This window comes from Podarcis pityusensis (genome assembly GCF_964106645.2).
Source record: "Podarcis pityusensis genome assembly, chromosome: 9".
NCBI lineage: Eukaryota > Metazoa > Chordata > Lepidosauria > Squamata > Lacertidae > Podarcis > Podarcis pityusensis.
The window spans coordinates 20,497,283-20,516,426 of record NC_138034.1 but is presented as its reverse complement, the minus strand read 5'-3'; the positions used below and the strand labels follow the sequence as shown (position 1 = coordinate 20,516,426).

The window sequence follows — 19,144 nt, the reverse complement described above, 5'->3', positions numbered from 1 at the left end:
ATGGAACCCAGAAAATATCTGTATATTGCCCCACAGAAGTTACCATATTTTTCGCCCCATAGGGCGCACCGCCCCATAGGACGCACCTAGCTTTTTGGGGGGGGGGAATAAAGGAAAAAAATTATTTCCCCCCCAGGCGCGGGGCTGGCGCGGGGGAAGCCCGAGCTTCCCCCAATCCCAGCCCCGAGAACAGCCTGCTATCTGCAAGCCTAGGGACGCCAGCAGTAAGTCGCGCCGGTCTCCCCAGGCTTCGGAATGCAGGCAGCTGTGTGCAGCCATCGGGAGGCGGGCGCGAAGTGGTCCCGACCCCTCTCGCTCTCCAGGCTTCAGCGAAAGCCTTCATTTTTGGAGGGGAAAAAGTGCGTCCTATAGGGCAAAAAATACGGTAACTCCAGTGATTCACTGGTTACTCTATAGTTAAATTACTTTACATGACTATCAGGTGAATGTTTGTTTAAAAATGGCCAGGTGAAAAAAACCATTGTACAGTGTGACTGTTACAAATTGGCCTTTTGGACTACTCAGGGTACTGCGATTGGACAAACTTTACTTCACCTCTGAAAGGAATCAGTTTTTGAGGACACAGATGACATTACTCTGTAGGTATGCTCTGCTGGTGATTTGTTTGCTCCTCTTCCTGCTTTACTTCTTCAGTGATGCTGTCAAGATTTTTGAAGCAGAATGAGGAGTCCTAGCTTCCAAAATGCTCTGCTCCAGAACTGCTTTTAACTGGGTCATCCCTGTAATGAAAACACATTCCCAATGCCTGCCTGAGTACATGTTTGCTACGAAGCAACTGTGTACATATAACTACTGGTCTTGCAAAGAAGAGCTTCTTGCATTGCTTTTGTTTGTACTCTGTAAAGCAGTATTATGTATTTTTGTATCATATCTTGCTGCTGGGGAAAATAAGAATAAAAGAGACAAATGACAAGAATTCTGCCTCTGAATTTGAGAACTGGAAAGGGCCATGTGCAACAACGCAAGCAGTGGCACTGAAAATGTTTTACTAACATGGCTAGCACGCAAAACATGCACCATTCACAGCTGGTGCAAGTTTTATCAACTGTTACCAGATACGATTTTTCCCACTGCCCAACAGAGACTTTGGTCAGCCTACTGCTGGCATTTGGTCACCAAATGGGTTTCCCACAAGGGAATGCAGGCCTTGACCTCAAGCAGGTTGCCCACTCCTACAACAAAACTGTGTAAGCATATCAGCAACTGAAGCCTTTAGAACCAAATCTATCAAGTGGTCCCTCCACACCCAGAGCAAGACATGAAATAGTGGTTGTGGCAATAAGACTTACCTGTAGTTCATGGTGGGGATCAGGATCTGGCCCACCTACTCAGCCATTGGGATCACAGAGTCCCAGTTCCTAAAGTAAGTAAGATTAGTGTATCTGGTGGATGGGCATCTAGAACATACTATCTCCTACACCAAATATCAGATTATGTTTTGAACAGCAGACTGGACTGGGGACAACAAAACAGTGGAATTAAATTATTGCCGCAGGTAATAAATCCAAAGGGATTAATTGGGCACAATGATATACCAGTAAAAGCTTTCAAAACAAAACAAAACTACAAGTCTGCAGATACGTAAGAAAACACTTTTGAAGCCTTTATTTACAAAAGCTTTTAAAAACAAATACCCTCTTATGCAAATGTGTTATTGTTCTTTAAAAAGGACCACCCACAGTTACATCACTGTAACTTCTTGAGGAGAGAGAGGAAAACAGGTTAAAGTACATGGTAAACAAATCAATTTAGGATTTACTCTTGCTGATTTTCAGTGTGGGCGATACACACGAAATGCTGCCACAGGCACTCCATCATTTCAGGTTAGGGTTTAGCTATTCAATACCAATTGAAGTCCTCCTGCACAACTGCTTCGAATGAGCATGCTCTGCATGGTTAAGAAAGTACTTTGTGGTCCTTTAATAAAACAATGTATTTATAAAATATATTGCTTAGACTCAAAAAAATAAACTAGCCTTACAAGCCTCCGGTAGCTTTATTAGGTACAAGTAGATTTTGTTGTTTTACAACAAATACCTTTTGTATCAGCTACCAAAAGGGCACACCTATCTTCCTTTTATTTAGCTCATTATCCAGTTGGCTTCAAATCTTTGGATCTCGTCCTCATACGGACTTGTGTTCATCTATTCAAGTAGAAAATAAATAGAAATAGAAAGTATTTGTAGGAAATAGCTTCCTGTAACAGGAATAAGGAACTGGATCCACAATGTGAACTGTTAAATCTTACTGCAATCTCCATCATTTCAATTATTCTGCTCAAAAGCAAAATAGGACACAGTTGTCCCCGAAGGCGGTACAGCTTGTTTCCAGATACAGGAGGAAAATTTGACAAGGAACCTCTCCGAAACACACCCTATTGAATTGAACAGAGCACAAATTAGACACCAGGCAAGAGCTTCTCAATTCAGTGGAGTACACCCAAGAGAGATTCTGATGGCACCATCTAGTTATTTTCATCACACAGCAGTGCGAAACTGGCAAACTGATCGTAAGCCGGTGTGTGCAGGGCACACCTGGAAGACTGGACACCAGTTTAGATATGAGCAGCTGCTAGGATTTCAGTAGTTCTGAACAAGATTATGCAGTGAATATGAGCTTTTCTAATGAATTTGCAACTTTGTGTGTTCAACCAAGAGGATCAACATTTTGTCTGGGCCAGGAGAGGGGACAGAACCAGAACTTCAGATAAAACAGAGGATCTGACAGAGAGAGTCAGTCTTCTAAAGTGCAAATGTGATGGTCCACAACCTTGAATAGCTAAAACTCCTGTACACCAGAAGGGATAAAGAAATGTGGAAATTGGTTACAATCAGTGCTAGCTCAGTTTGGGGAAAGGGGTGGGGGAGATAATAAACCAATACTAAGACCAATTAAAGTTTACCAGAAATTTCATTATCATTTCAGCTTTCTTCTACCCGCCACGCTGCTCCTACATGTGCTTATGTACAGATGGGCAAAGTACAAGGCCACATTTAACCCAGAAATGCCTACACCTTAAGGTCAAAAAACTGGGATAGGAACAGTCAGGTTTAGTACATACAAAGGCATAAAAGGAAGTGTGCCAAGGGGAAGAGAAGGCCTTATTGTCCCAAGGGATTCAACCAGAGATAAAACCTATGTACAAGCACGTGGAGCTCAGAAAATGCAGCTTCCCATTTCATGTCATGATTGCTTGTTGGCTTCTTCTTCATATGCATTTCCTGTCCCATTCTGTACATATGAGGAACCAGAACCGAGACCGTACAAGTGACCACAGTACTTTGCATCATCAATGTGATCTTCGAAGAACATCTGGAGACAATTCAAAACCACAAGTCAGTGAGAAAGCTAAGGAGGAGAAAGCTAAGTGGCAGGGTCTATCTTGTCACAAAAGGACATTTCAGACCGCTCTGCTCGGAACAAACTGTGGCCCCACACACTTTTCTTCCATTTTTATGCATTCAATCAATCCATGAGAGGGCATACTGCTTGCCCACATCACATTTATTGGGAAAGGCTATGCTATGGACAATGGCAGAACACCTCCTTTGCAGGTAGAACATCCCTGGTTCAATCCCTGACATCTTGAGGTATAAGTGAAAAAGACTTCTGCCTGAAACCCTAGTGAGCCACTGGCAGGAACCAGCTGGCAGTAAATCACACTGTGTAAGTTGCAATTAACTCTTTATTAGCAAGAACACAATTTGAACAGACTAGGTGCTCATCCCCAGTAGGCCTTGCCCATGGATCAGTTACCAAGACAAAGTTCCCACCTCCTCACAGCTGCCCACATTCCCCTTTTTCCAAGCAATCTGAGACCGCATCTGTGAGCAGCCAACCTCTCCTCTGCCCTTTGCATGCCACTTCTGGTTCTGGGAGAGAAGGTGGGAGGGAAGCTTGTTGCAGCAGGAAGAGGAGACACCCATGACCCTTCATCAGCCAGAATCATCTCTGCCTCTTGACCTCCCTCTTCTCCTGCTTGACCCTTCACCTCTGATTCTGGACTTCTCTCTGCCACAGACTCTCCCACTTTGCTAAGCCCAGTTACCTCTTCAGCTTCCTACACCCCTTCTTCCCAGTCTTGACCACTCATTGTTGTCCCGCCATCACTCCCTAGGCTCTGAGCCTGGTTCCCTAGCTGGTTCCTCCCACCATTCCTAGTCAGTCCAGGCAGCCACTATCAGTGTCGACAGTACCGAGCTAGACAGACCAATGGTCTGACTCGATATAAGGCTGATTCCTTTGGTATGTGTGAGGCAGGTGAAGCTGGGACCTGCCTTTTGGTCAAAGGCATACACAAACTGGCATTGAGGGCAGACTGCAGAGAATAAGCTGCCACTTAGCCACTGCTTCTGCCAAAGAGAGGAACTACCTTGCACTCTGAGAAGCCTATTTCCAGGGTTAGCTTCACTAGGCCCAACCCCAGTGGCAAGTTAAATAACAATTATTCATCCAAAGGCTGATGAACCCCCAACCACCTACCTCTCTCATTTTGAAGAAGGCCATGCCAGTTAGTAGAGAATCAGATCCTGCTTGATGCTGCGGTCCTATCCTCTCCAGCTCCAACTGCTCAGCAACTTCTTGCAATCCACCCTGAAAGAGAAGATGGCAGCACAATCAGAAGATTGTAAGTTATTACCTCTGGTAATAAAACAGGTGAGGAATTAGTTTCCATCCCATTTGTTTATGTAACTGTTTCTGAAGCAAGGAATGCACAGTATCACACAACCGAAAAGCCATGTTTTTTCTCGGAATTGTGATGTTAGCTAAAGATACAATTTCACTGAAGCCTTCGCAAATGAGGAAAGGAATGCCTTTCAGCACTCCTGTTTGTTTACGCTTGTATTGTTGCTTTTAAACCCACTGGAAATGAAACTGAAAAGACAAATCTTGGAAGTGCTACATTGCCCATGTCAGAATCATGTATAATTAGAGGTTTCTGCCCCACTGTTACAACCATGTGCAGGAAGGAGTGTCATGCGCTCAAGCCCAGGAGAAGGCCCACAAACTTGCTAAATGCCAATACTGAACAAGTCTGTATAATGCAGACATTGTGCCTGAGCAGAGATTTCTAGTGATCTGCCTAGGCATGTGACAAGCAGTTTTCAGGGTGGAAGGGCAACAAATAGGGGCTTTAATAGAACCACTACTTTGGTTTAGGAAAATTAGGAGGAGACTACAAGGTCATGGATTCAATCCCCATAGGGCCAGCTGCATATTCCTACAGTGCAGAGGGTTGGACTACATGATCCTAAGTGTTCCAATTCTATGACCTATACAATTGGGGGGGGCATTGCTGGGATGCATGTTTTACTCCCAAAATCCCTACAACTTACGCTCAAATGATTTAATTTTTTTCATATTCAACTACCCAAAACACTGGAGAATGAAGAAAAAGACGTCTTCAGAAATTAAGGTTATGAACTTCAAAGAGTCTAGAATCACTATAATTGCTGTACTATAGGATCCATAAACAGGAACCTTTTAATAAAACAAATGCATCAAGGAATCCAGATAAATTAAATCCTTCCCCATCCACCATTTTTGAAATGATACCATGCAAATTTAGAATATGTAGTGTATTCTTCAAGCTATACTGGCTTCAGGGACTACTCATTACGTACATAATTAATAAATGTGATGCTGATGATGTTGATAATGACGATAATAATAAAAGATCCAATGTACTCAAGTCAAACATTATTAACAAAAAAATTGCAACTCCAAACTATATTATTTCCACCCTTTGTCCAAAGATGCCAGGGCAGTGTACAACATAACCTACACAGAATAAAATTAACACACAGCATAATAATAAAATCATCATCATAACAGTCCCCCCCACACATTTAACAGGCCATATACTATATAATGGCTGATGGCCTGAGTAAAGAGGAATGTTTTTGCCTGGTGCCTAAAGACATGTAATGATAGCACCAGGCAAGCCTCTCTGTGGAGAGCATTCCACAGACAGGGAGCCACCACAGAAAAGGCCCATTCTCATGTTGTCACCCTCCGAACCTCTCAGGGACGAGGGACATAGAGAAGGGACTTAGATGACAAGCGCAGGGTCCAGGTTGGTGTACATAAGATCTAATGCAAGGATAAGGAACCTCCAGAGTTGTTGGACAACTATCCTATAATCCCTGGTCATTCGCTACGCTGGCTGGGGCTGATGATAGCTAGGTCTAACTCTAGCAGTTTATAGACAACACCGTAAAGGTAGAAGACGAGACAAAAGCTGACTTGTGACATTCTTCATCCATAAAAAACTTTATTCCTAAAAATGTTGTTTAATCTCTGTAAAAAGGCATTAGGGAATTTACCTTGAGATTTTTGCAACTCTTCATAAGATACTTCACATCATAAATGACAGGGAAAAATAATCTCAGAATCTCAAAGAAGTCCAGCTCTTCCTCAGGTAAATTGGAATTTGTCAAGATCTTGATCAAATAACCAAAATCATAGCCACTGCAAAGCAATTAGGAACAGAAACAAAACAAGAACACCTAAGTTTAGTCAGGTTGTCATTCCAGAGATTCTTCTCTTTAAAAGAAAAACTGCAAAGCCCAGGCATATGTATTCTCTTCAAGACGCTAAATTCATTATTATTAAGAAGAAAAGCAGGGGAAGTTCTGTTGCAAAGCCGGACTTGTGCCAATGGAACTACTTTGCTGGATACTGGCCAATGTAACCATCTGCAAGAGATATTTAATCCTATAGCATACCAAATGAGTCTGTACTATAATCTTCCTTAAGAGGCTATTGTAAAAGGAAATGCATTAAATGTATATTTCACAGTGGTGATATTGTGGATATGATGACAGCCAATAAGCAATATAAATATGAAGAGAATTCTTAAGAAACCTTTAAGAAATATTGCTTTTATATCTATCTACTGAGCAACTAAATCTACTGCTGTTCCCTGTTTATAGGACAGAGTATGAAATGACAATTTAAACCTACGTTCTGCTATATTTTACCAAGACCTTTTATTTAAGAGTGATAGTCAAGTCAAAATAGACCCAATGAAATCAATGAACTTTAGCTACTTAAATCTGTTGGTTTCGATGGGTCTACTTTAAGTATGACAAACACCAGATAGCACCCTAAATTATTAACTATGTTACATTACAAATTAAACAACCTTAGGTCTGCATCAGAGCTTTCCAAACTTTTCATGTTTGGTGACACACTTTTTAGACGTGCATCATTTTGCGACACAGTAATTCAGTTTTATTTGCAAACTGGAGGTTAAACTAACCCCTTTCCAGGCCCAGGAGGAGTGTGGGGAGCGTTCGCACAACACAACTACACACTGCAGCCGACACACTAATGTGTTGCAACAGAGAGTTTTGAAAGCTCTGGTCTACATCAATAGTCAATAATGTTTTACAAGACAAAGCCTGTAGGTTTATATTCTAAATATATTCACTATAGTTTGACAAAATACGCACTGAAGTGTTTTAGAAATTACCCAGTGCTCCAAAAATTCAGATTCAGCTCTTCCATCTGATACAGAATTTCTTAATTACATTCCAGGTTTTCCTAAGCTTCTGCCCTTTTGTAAAATTTTAATATTGCTTACTGAATGCCTTGCATTGTTCCTCCCATTATTTTCACAGCTAAGCCACCAATTTCCTAGGTTTCTAAGCACTCCTTTAAATCAGTAGTCATTCAACATTATCAGGCCCCAGGGCCCATTTTTAACTCAAATATCCATTTGGGGACCCATCTCTTAATCTTTTACCATATATGTACATATATGTATTCCTCCTGTTACAACCCACACATTGAAGGCCAGTGTCTTAGATCATATGAGGCCCAACCCAGTTCATGTTTACTCGTTAATTAAGTCCCACTACTTTAAAGTGGGACTTACTCCCAAGTATGCACAAGATTCTGTCTATGGCTGCAACCTAAACACACCAGTACACCCCACTGAATGCAATGGGAGCCACTTGTGTATAGATGCACTGTTAGTAAACTTACCTACAGAGTTAATGTTACTAACATCTCCTGTGATTTCTCTGATGGTATTTAATGCATCCTTCCAACCATTTTATATGATATTACACTGTTAGCACATGCATGTCAATCCAGCATCAATGGTTTGACAAAACCAACAACTGACAGAAATGTAACTATATATTCTCTTAGTTTTTGCATAATACACTAAAATTAAGACAGTCCTTTTTACATAAATTTTTACATAAATATGACTAATAAATATTCATCTGTGAGTCATAGGGGGTTTTTTTGCCTTCTCCTGCCATAGGATTACAAATTGAGAAATTTTGTGTGTCTCCATATTCAATAAAAAGTTGTTGAAAACTAGCTTGATTTTAATACACCTTGTACTTCTTTGGCAAAGGGTTAACTAGGTTCCTTATTTGCATATACTGAAAGAAATCTAGTCAAATATTATTGCATGTGATCACTTATGTATGCCCAAAATTGATCACATGTAGATCTAAAAATCTAATTAGATTTACATTTTTCCAAACAATAGAACTACTGAGTATCCTTAGAATATCAAAATCTGAATGACTCAGAATAAAAGCTATGGACATGCATTAATGTTGATAGGTTTGTATCCATCCTATATATTAAAATACTGCACATTAAAATAGTCTCCATTTATTATTCATTCTCCCTTTCTTTTCTTTGTCAATACTCCACCTGAATTACTATCCAAAGTCTCCCATTATTGGCAAAATAGTCAGTAATGCTGCATGATAACAGTTTTGTAAAGTGTAGGATTGCCAGCCCATCATTTTAAATTTTGTTTCATAAAGTGCATTCTTACATGAATTTAGGTAATACCACATGAATTTAGGTAATATTACATTTTTATCAATGTAACTCTTTCAATCACTTTAGACCACATGGCCTGCAGGGTTACATAGAAATAAAACAGACAATTAAAAATATATTATGTTGCTGAGAAATCATTAATTCTAAATTAATAATTCTGACTTATTAAAAACCACTGCTAATATTTTCACAGCCACCCTATCTTGGTCTGATATGGAGTGTTCACATTGTCATTGTACTCAAGCATTTACAATACAGAACTCTGATTCATCAAGGAAAACTGATGGATACAAGATTACTAGAAATTCAATGTGATGCCTTTTTTTTGGCCATATCCGAAGCCTGCTTGCTATGCTTGAGGAAACATTCTTCACTGCCTGCTTGTAATATTTGACCATTGCTGCCTTAAAACACAATTTCTATAAATTAATCCTCATTCACAGAAGACTTCCTACTAACAGAATTTTTCATGTAACATTTCAGCAGCTAAAGCAAAAGTTAAAACGGTTGGGCAGCAATTCGAACTGATCAGATTTTTAATGGGACAGAAATTGGAACAGCCAACTTACATAGCTGGATACAACTCTTGAAATTATCTACACTTATTTTATTACCAGCACAATAGCTGAATTCCAAATATTTCTAATCTATCTCCATCAACTGCTCAACCTGATAATATAATTTATTACACCAGATTTTTAAAAGCTATGTCTACTTACACAAAGCAGAACTGAAACATAGCTAATGGCCTCTTGTCTAAATGAACTTTTTCTTCTGCCATTGAAGGTATTAAAAACAAGTTCTTAAACACCTTGGGCACAAGGTACAGTACCTATCTCAGGAGCTGAAAGCCCTTTTCATTTTTAAATGGTTGGACCACTGAAGCATGCTGAAATGCAATAAGAAATGCATGAGCACCATAGATTATGTCCATAGCTGGTCTTGAACAAGATGTCCTTTTTCAAATAAGATACCTCTGTTAGCAACTTTTCCCAGAAAACTCATCAGTATGTATACAGGCCAGAACTAAAACTCAGTAAGGAACTTCCCACACAACCGCTCGACAGGAGAGAGGTATTCTTTCAAAACAGTTAACAACACACACTGTGGAATAAGCTGGCAAACAAATGTTCCTAATTGCTTTCAGCCTACTTTGTGAGCCCAGCAGTGGAGAAAAAAATTGCCCAGGTGATGAGTCTGGCTCGAATCATTAGTGTGCTTACACAGATATCTAGACTGCAATCCAAACCCTTCAAAAGTTTATTTTGTCCTCTTGATTTAACTGAGCCTTCAGGGGTGGGGAGAAGCCAAAAGACTAGTTTATTGGCACCAGATAAGAAAATAATCCATGCAGCAACCAAATTAAAAAGTTTAATTTTTCCCCAATATTTGGCATTACAGTTAAAATAGAAGGGTTGTATTTTCCCTACCAGTATTATCATATGGGTCTTCAGAGCTGCACTGAATTTGGATTTTCCAACGATGTTAATCAACTAATTCCAGTTTTCATTTACCTGCTAAGCGTACACAAAGGGTAGAGATATGTGGCTGTTCCTTCCTCTGACCTGGGAAACTGTCAAAGCAAAATAGAAAAATACAGTGCTCCCTCTCTACAAGGCCGACACTTTAGTGCCTCATTTTAAGATACAAATTATTAGTTTCCAACTGGAGCCAAAGCGTAGAGATTTAACTTAAAAGCAGGAAAGCCTTTACGACAAAATCACGTTGCCATATCCACACCTCATCCAACCCTGACTTTCCAATCTCAATTAATGGGGGCAATTATTTGGTATTACAGTTTCAGGAAAAGGTTAAAGAACATTAGTTATATATTAGTTGTATTAGTTAATGCTGCATTTACCTATGAAATGAAAGCCACTTGACTCCTTCGCATAGCACGACACCTGACGTCATAAGAAGTTCAGCAAAGTACTGAGTCTCAATTCCTTCATCCTCATGTTTTTTGAACTGGATTCCAGATGTTGTTAATAGCTCTATTGAATCTTGGGCATACATGTCTTCTCTAGGAGAAACACGATGGGGAAAGATTCACACTTGAAATAAAGAAATCTTGAGATAAACAGTTTAAACCAAAATCTAGGACAAATTGCCCATTAAATCATGAAAACGGATGAACATCAATAAAGGATCACAGCATTATTAAGGTTTACTGCTTCATCTTACAACTGTGTTCAAACATCAAGGTAAACTATAGTTAATGAACATGAAGTTAATGAACTATGAACATGACACCCTCTGGCTTTTTTTAACATTCTGGCCTAACCAGAATGTTAACTCCAGACAAACCACAACATGATGTCAAGGTTGGTTCTTAGCTTCCTGATCATGGTTTGAGCAAAACAAGCCAGGATCTCTAGTTCAGGCATAACACACAGCCAAGGATCATGACTCGTTGCTCCTGCTTGCCCTGAGGGAGGAACAAAGTGGAAGCGATCTTTGCATTTATTGTAAGCCAGTAACTATGGTTTGCCCTGATGTGAAGAGGGCCTCTGCTTGTCCAATGAGAAGTAAATCCCACTGAGTTCTATGGGACTTACTCCCAAGTAAGTGTGTGCATGACTGTAACCTAAATTCATGATTTCTAACTGAATACTCTGCAAATTATGGGAAAATCCTTCTTCATACAGCACTCTCATTTACTTCAAGAATATTCATTTGTTTTTTAAAAAATAAAATCTTTAAGCATTCACATAAAAGCCAGAGAAAATGCAGTTGTATATCCTAAATAAAACTGAGCAATGTACCATATTTTTCACTCTATAGGACGCACTGGACGATAGGACGCACCTAGTTTGGGGGGGAGGAAACAAGAAGAAAAAAATTCTGAACCCCAGAAGCCAGAACAGCAAGAGGGATCTGGCTTCTGGGATAGCCTCTTGCTGTTCTGGCTTCGGGGACAGCCTCTGAAGCCTCCGCAGGGCAGCGGGGTGCCTTCACCCCGCAGCCCTGCGGAGGCTTTGCACAGCCACCCCCAAGCTAGAACAGGGAGATGGAGCACTGCGCAGTGATCCGTCTCCCTGTTCTGGCTTTGGGCTTAGCCGCGCAGCCTGCATTTGCTCCATAAGACGCACACACATTTTCCCTTACTTTTTAGAAGGGAAAAAGTGCGCCCTATAGAGCAAAAAATACGGTATGCAACAAAAATGGAAAAATTAAGAGGCAGACTCCAGGAAAGCTTGGGTAAATGTTAAAGAGGCTTTTAAAGGCCATCACTGTCCCTGTCTCACAAATCAGAGCATTCCTGAGGGTAAGTGCTATCACTGAGAAGGCCCATTGCTGCCGTGCCACCAAGTCACAATCTGCTGCTCATGGGACAACCTGCACCATCTTCTTAGAAGATCTTAAAGATCAGCTTGATCTACTGGCATCACAAAGCTCTGTTTGCTTCCTAGGGACTATGTACCATGAAATCCATGAAAGTGTAAACCCAACTTTGGACTGAGGTTTGTATCTTACGGCTCATAGTTTACATCACTGGTGTATCACAAAAGCTTTCTTATTACTTTGAGAGACAAGTCATATCCGAGAAGTCAAACCATCTGTTCAGCCCCAGCCTGAAAGAGCGCTAGCTGATTATGTTTGCTTAAAGATTGAGGTTGCGATTCTATGCACACAATGAACTCAGGGGAATGTAATTCCAAGTAAATATGCACTGCCCTGGACTAGTCAGCTGCAATGAGAAGCATACTAACTTGGAAGCAAATCCCAGTGCCACCAATGGGACAGACTTCCAAGAAAACATGCTTCGAGTTGGAATGCAAGGCTTAAAGACATTGCACTGCTCAATAAACAAGGTTAAGTGAATTCAAAAGCAAGTCTAGAGTTCCCTTAAACTCCCAAGTGGTGCATACAAGATTTTACATAGAAAGAAAACCCCTTCAATTTACTGGATACAGGTTTGCAAACTAGTATACATTTTTCTTATAAAAGAACTGCTGCAATTTGGCAAAATGATAGGAACATTTGCTTACAATGAAATAAGTCACCAAGCCCAATTCTAGGCTCTGCATAGCTTTTAGGGGCAAAACTATCACACACACACACACACACACACACACACAAGGGAACACCTGCCCCCTTGATTATAGGACTTTGCATCAGCTCTGCTGCTTCAGTAGAGGAGCCACCACACAGGTTTTGGGGAAGAATACTCACCCACCCCACTATTTGTCCCCAAGCTAAAATTTATTCCTAGGCTAGCTAAGAATACATCAAACTGGCTTCTCCTTGCATTTAAAAGGTAATAGGACAGAGCTTTCAAGCTGTGCCCTGACTGCCTTGCGCAGGATAGTATGTCTGAATTAAGCACTTTAAGCTAAATTCTGTTAATATCACTGGGTTGTTTCTGGAGAAGCACAAGCTTTAAAGGCACTCGTGCAAGGAGAATATCCCACCTTTGCCTTCCCATTGAAATGCCATTCCTGAGGATCCAGCTAAATGAGATTTAAAAGCCTGAACAAAGTTACAAGTATAAATATACACAAACGCAGCCAAGGATTGCAACTTACGTTAAATTAAATTTAAAATTAAATTGCCATGTTGAAGTTCCTGGAGGGTATTCGCCTTGTTCATTCATGAACGTCAGCCCTAATTGAATTATCTTTAGTAAGTCCACGTTACAGCGGAGCAGTTGATACTGATAGTCTGCATTACTTCTGAATTCTCCAATAGGCCGTGCAACTACACCTGGAAACTCTGTGTCCTGAAAAATTAAAGCACAAAGACCAAAGGCAAAATATAAAAAGCTACTAAAGCTCACAAAATTTGTTTAAATGCTTCAGAAAGCCCTGAATGCTTTCCTGACAACAAGCATCAGGTGTGGGAAGACACACTCATTTGCAGTTAATCCCAGTCCCTTGGATACCAGGAAAACATTGTAGCCAAGTTGGATTATGGACTGGAACATTTGTTTGTCATAATTTTAGAATAACACTCAAATGTTGTAGTTGCAACATTAGACCTGTCAACACAGGAAGGATGGTACTTAAATATGCCATTCCATATTATGTCCCAGCCATGCCTCTTTCCCTTGCATGTTGGATTGGCACAAGTTGTTAGGGCATGTCATTTTAGGGGGCAAAACTTAATTTTTGCACAATTCTTCAGTGACGGGTCTTTAAAATATGATTTTGGGTGTGAGGAATTCAAATCTGCTTTTTATGGTTTTTTTTGGTAATTGGACAACATTTAGCTTGGTAAGTCTACATTTGATGAAGAAGCACATAGACTTCTTTCGCAACACCAAAAAATTCAATTTTACCTTCTGAAAATGTCAGATAATGCTAAGTAATTATTATTATTATTATTAATAATAATATAACTGCAAGTGCTTTGCAATCATTTTAATGATTTTGTGTACAATTTTACACACAAGAAAAACTAAATTATACCTCCGGGTATAGGGTGGTATATAAATTCAATCAATAAAATCAATTTAGACAAAATATTGTTTGAATTCCCAAGTCGTGTTTCAACTTTTCAGCACCCCTCATTCTTGGAATTTGAAAACTGAAAAATTTAACATGCCCCAACAAGGTGCAACATCTGGGATAGGGAAGCCTGTGGCCTCCCAGATGCTACTGAACTCCCATAACTTCAGACCACCGGGCATGCTGGTCAGCCGGAGCTGATGGGGTCTGAATTCCATCATCATTTGGCAGGCCACAGATTCCCCATCCCTGCCCTATGTTGTGCTGATTTACTGAAGCAGACACACTGTTCTGAATTACTGCACTGGTGAAGGACTCCCATAGAATCTGCTCCTAGCCAATATTTGCAATAAACAAGACTATTAAGATACAGAATGATTTTTTCATGAATATAGAGCAAATTGAAATATATAAAATGGTCATTCATAGAAATATATAGCCAACCTTGGGTTTTTTACACTGGTGTAGAAACAGCACACTAGGAAAGTCATTAGTTTGTACACAAAAAACATTGTTTCTTTTGTAAATATCAGCTTGCCAAAATTTCTGGTTCAAAAAGAACTGAGGTGGATATAAGCACATGAGAAAAATAAATTAAGAAAACTGTACTTTATTGCTAATGAGAATATTCATTTTCTCTGAGTCTGTCTGTGTTAGCTCATCAGCAAGTGTTTAGATATCTCAATTCTGCTCAGTTGAATAAGCCAGCTTCATAACCTATGTTCTGAAACTGGCCTATAAGGAAAACTTGCTAGTTTATTTTAAACCAGAACCCCTGGTTCAAATTTAACACTAAGCCAGGAATCAGTGAAAGTGAACTAAATCTGCTCATGTCCTCTTCACCGCCATGTGAAAGAAAAATGGGGTACACAAGCCCAATACATGGCTGATAATCATCCAGTAGTTTTCAGAGTGCTAAGCAATGGTTTAGTATTTTAGCCCAATTTTCTGTTGATAGAGCCATCTTCCATAAATGTCTGTTCCTCCTTTAAAACCATCTAAGTCAGTGACCATCACTTTACTTTGTGACAGTAAATTTCACATGTGTGAAGAAGTTATAAATCTATTGCCAATATATATATTGGCAATAGATTTATAACTTCTTCACACATGTGAAATTTACTGTCATGACCCTGCATGACCCTGAGCTCTGATGTTTTGAGAACATGAAAAACTTCAGTCTGTGAAAAGAACATGTTCCCAAACCATGTAACCATATCATCCATCCTTTTCACATGATCTCTTGATTTTAAATGGTATCAGTAAAACACAATACCCAGCCAGAACAACCAGCAAAAACACTGTAAAGATAACATAAGCATTGGTCCTTACTTGGGAATAAGTTTCAGATTATATGGGGCTGATTCCAACTAAATATCTGAGATTGTAGTCTTCTGTTATTCTTGAATATCTAAATTATCTTCTCTACATTTTCCCCTTCCAAATAATTTTCAAGGACTAGTTCCAGCCCAAACAAAGAAGGTCACAAATATCCCAACATCATACCATGGCAACATAGTTAAACTTCCGTATAACTTGACGAATTTTCTTCATCTCTTCATCCAGGTTGCAAGCCCAAACTTCACAAATTCTTTGGCTGTGATCTACTGTAGCTGCTGGCATAGTTGGGAGGTTTCAGATACCAGACATCAAAAAGGTATATTTGACAAAGAGTCCGTTTCATAAAACAGGTTTTGGTTATATATCTAAAGAGATTTAAAAAGAAAGAGAGAGAGTTATTCCAAATTCAAAAGTAGAACAAAATCCATCTATTTCAAAATCATGAAAAATGAATCTGGTAATCACATATTTCATTTATTAAAAAAGATGGTGAATGTACTGGTCTTGTTCACAGGAGCAAAATCAGATATGTTTATGCTAACTCTTCCCCATAGATACACTGATTAACAAATCATCAGAAGGCAAAGAGGTGTCTCTGGTAGAAACAAGTGGCTGTTAGATAAATGTCAACGCAATGCTGCAAAAACCTATATGTTCAGCTATCAATGAGTGATTTATTTCAATGGGACTTGCTTCCAAATATGCTTAGGATGGCATCCTTTAACAACTGACATTTAATTTACAATACCTATTTGTTCCACTCAACTTTAAATGTCTCCGTTAAGACAAGCTCATGTAACTAGTTAAGATGGATAGCAACAAAGAAGGCTGCTGCTTATACATGCACTGACACAAAATAAAATGAGACTGTGTCAGTGGGTCAAGAGGTGAGCAGGTTAACAAGAGTTTCGTGTCCTGCTGCCAAAAAGGCAAGCTCACTTCCTGGGTGTGACAAAAGGAAAATGACGGGAACAACAGCTAGATAAAGTATACCTTCTCCTGGCACAAATTTCTGCAACCCACAGTAGCACATGGAGGGTGAAACAAACATAACAAAGAGAGATGCACTAGAACTTTAAAAAATTTATAACTCTGCAGAAGTTACAGAACCTAGAACAGATGTTTTATTACAAAAAACACCAGAAAGATTCCAGGCACCCTGTTACTTGGGAAGTGGAACATTTTTAACTAGGAACGTGAAGTATTGCTCAGCATAATTCAAGGTTGGCTCCCTGGAATCCAAAATATTCTTCCAGTCAAAACAATAAAGCAATGCGGAGAGAACTGAGCATGCAGGTTTTCAATTGTATTTCCCACAAAGCATTTACAGCATGTAGCAAGATAAAAAATTCCAAAAAAATCAGAATGCAAAGGTCACACTTATCATAGGGAAGCTGTATTTCCAAGTCCTGGTTTTTAGCCTAGTCACAGAACCATAGAGAGTGTAAGGTAGCTTCCTATATAATCCACACATGCTACCTTCCAGTGCATTAAAAAGAAATTCAGAGTGTACATTTGCTGCCACTAGATCACCACTACAAGTGTTATTTTTGAAGTATTCATGGAGAGTTAAAAGCAAAAAAATGACTACAGCAGATGTCCATGACTAGTTTCCCATAAGCTAACAACCAACACACCTCTAGTACATCCAATGCTTACACAGACATGATGTTTCTGAATGACAGAATTGACCTGCTGCATCAATGAAGATATTTTTTAAAAGTAAAATATCTGCTGCGGTGTGTGCTTTTAAGGGCCAAGAATGCACTTTTGTCAGATCTATAGATGGGGCAATAACTAATTTGTTCTATCGGTGCAAAGCTTTACACTTGTGCAATGAAACTTCCTTCCCCAAGTGCCCCTAAATCCGTTAATAGGGGAATGGGTTTTCCTCATGCACCTACTACCCACTAATGCATCTTTCTTGATGGTAAAATTTCCTTACCACCCACCAGTGCTCAATGGAAGGAGGATTCAGCTTGTGCTGTAGAACCTACCGCCCACCTAGAATTCTGAAACACCCACTTGTGGGTGGTAGGGACCAGGATGACAACCCCTGCTCTAGAGGGATGTTGCATGCAAGGAGAGGGAGAAATTCTGCTGCACAAGTGGAATTCCTTACTCTGGTGCTCTGAGTTAGTGGTCTTCAACGAAGGTGGTATCCAACCACGTTTTACTTCAAGTAGTCCCACTAAAACGAATGGAGCTCACATTGGTTTCAGCCGGTCTACCCTGAGTAAAAACTTAGTGGAATACCAACCACAGCCATTTAAATGGGTCGGTATACTGATCTCTTTCCTCAACTACTTCAACACACACTGACACCTGCGCCACCACAAATTAGTATTATTATTTATTGAATTTATATACCCGGAGGTCTCAGGGTAGTTCCCAGAGCAGTATCAAAATACAGTGGTACCTCGGGTTAAGTACTTAATTCATTCCGGAGGTCCGTTCTTAACCTGAAACTGTTCTTAACATGAAGCACCACTTTAGCTAATGGGGCCTCCTGCTGCCGCCGCGCCGCCGGAGCACGATTTCTGTTCTCATCCTGAAGAAAAGTTCTTAACCTGAAGCACTATTTCTGGGTTAGCGGAGTCTGTAACCTGAAGCGTATGTAACCCGAGGTACCACTGTATACAAACCACAAAATATATAACCAAAATAAAAACAACAACCCAGTAACAACCCCTCCCTGCCAATTGAGGCTAGACACAGAGAGAATGTAAGCAGCAACGATTGAAGAGGCAATGGGTGGGCAAGCAACCTATCCCTTTTTGTAAATACTCCTTTTGGCAATGTCTTTAGAAAAAATGGAAAAGGGGGTAGGTGGGTAGAGAGAGCGCGCATGGGAGGACGGGAAGGAGAAACTAAAAGCGCGACCCCGGCCATGCATACGGGGCTGGCAGTTGCTCGCCCATCTGGCGAGGTGCGGAGGGCCGTCGCTACAGGCCACGCTGGCTGTCGGCGTGGGGCTGGCATTGCCCTCAGGCTTTTCAAGCGCGAAAGGCCGAGGCGACAATGTGGGGTTCATTTTTTTATGCCGTGAACCGCCCTGAGGTCTGCGGGCGAAGGGCGGTATACACATGTAACTGATAGCAAGGAATAAGAATAAACGAAAAACCTCCTGCCCACCCTCCTCGCGAGGCCCACCCGAGGGAGCAGCAGCCCCCGGCCCTCTCCCACTCCCAACTTTCCCTCAGGAGCGGCTCCAGCCCCGCTTGCTCCCTTCCCAACGCCCGGAAACGCCGCCGCCGCCACTTACCGGAAGAGAGGACGGCTCCTCACGCGGAGCGGAGGGAGCGGGAGGCGGGACTAGCTGGGACCCGGCGGCGGAGGCAGCCCCAGCGCGACGACGTGCGGGGAAAGCTGCCGCTACTGCTGCCCCCCGGCCGCCCAGCGCACAAAGCCATTACGTCATCGCCGCGCGCCGCGCAGCTTCACCTTTCAACTCGGCGCGCCGGCTTCGGCCTGTCCTCCCTCTTCGCCGAGGGCGGGGGGAAGGAGGAGGAGGA

General features: G+C 40.8%; 1 protein-coding gene across 2 annotated transcripts; it reads right to left on the bottom strand.

Moving 5' to 3' along the window:
* Positions 1-1,599: 1,599 nt before the first annotated feature.
* CNOT7 (CCR4-NOT transcription complex subunit 7) lies at positions 1,600-19,082 on the bottom strand. Of its 2 annotated transcripts, XM_081020162.1 has the most exons (7): positions 18,895-19,082; positions 15,795-15,994; positions 13,368-13,561; positions 10,700-10,861; positions 6,348-6,492; positions 4,504-4,614; positions 1,600-3,333 (listed from the first exon to the last, which is right to left on the bottom strand). In XM_081020162.1, the coding sequence occupies exons 2-7, from the start codon at positions 15,909-15,911 to the stop codon at positions 3,205-3,207; spliced, it is 858 nt and encodes a 285-aa protein (XP_080876288.1). In that variant the 5' UTR covers positions 15,912-15,994; positions 18,895-19,082; the 3' UTR covers positions 1,600-3,204. The 2 variants fall into 2 exon arrangements, with proteins under 2 accessions (XP_080876288.1, XP_080876289.1); XM_081020163.1 differs by lacking the exons at positions 15,795-15,994; positions 18,895-19,082 and adding an exon at positions 15,621-15,777.
* Between the last annotated feature and the right edge of the window lie 62 nt (positions 19,083-19,144).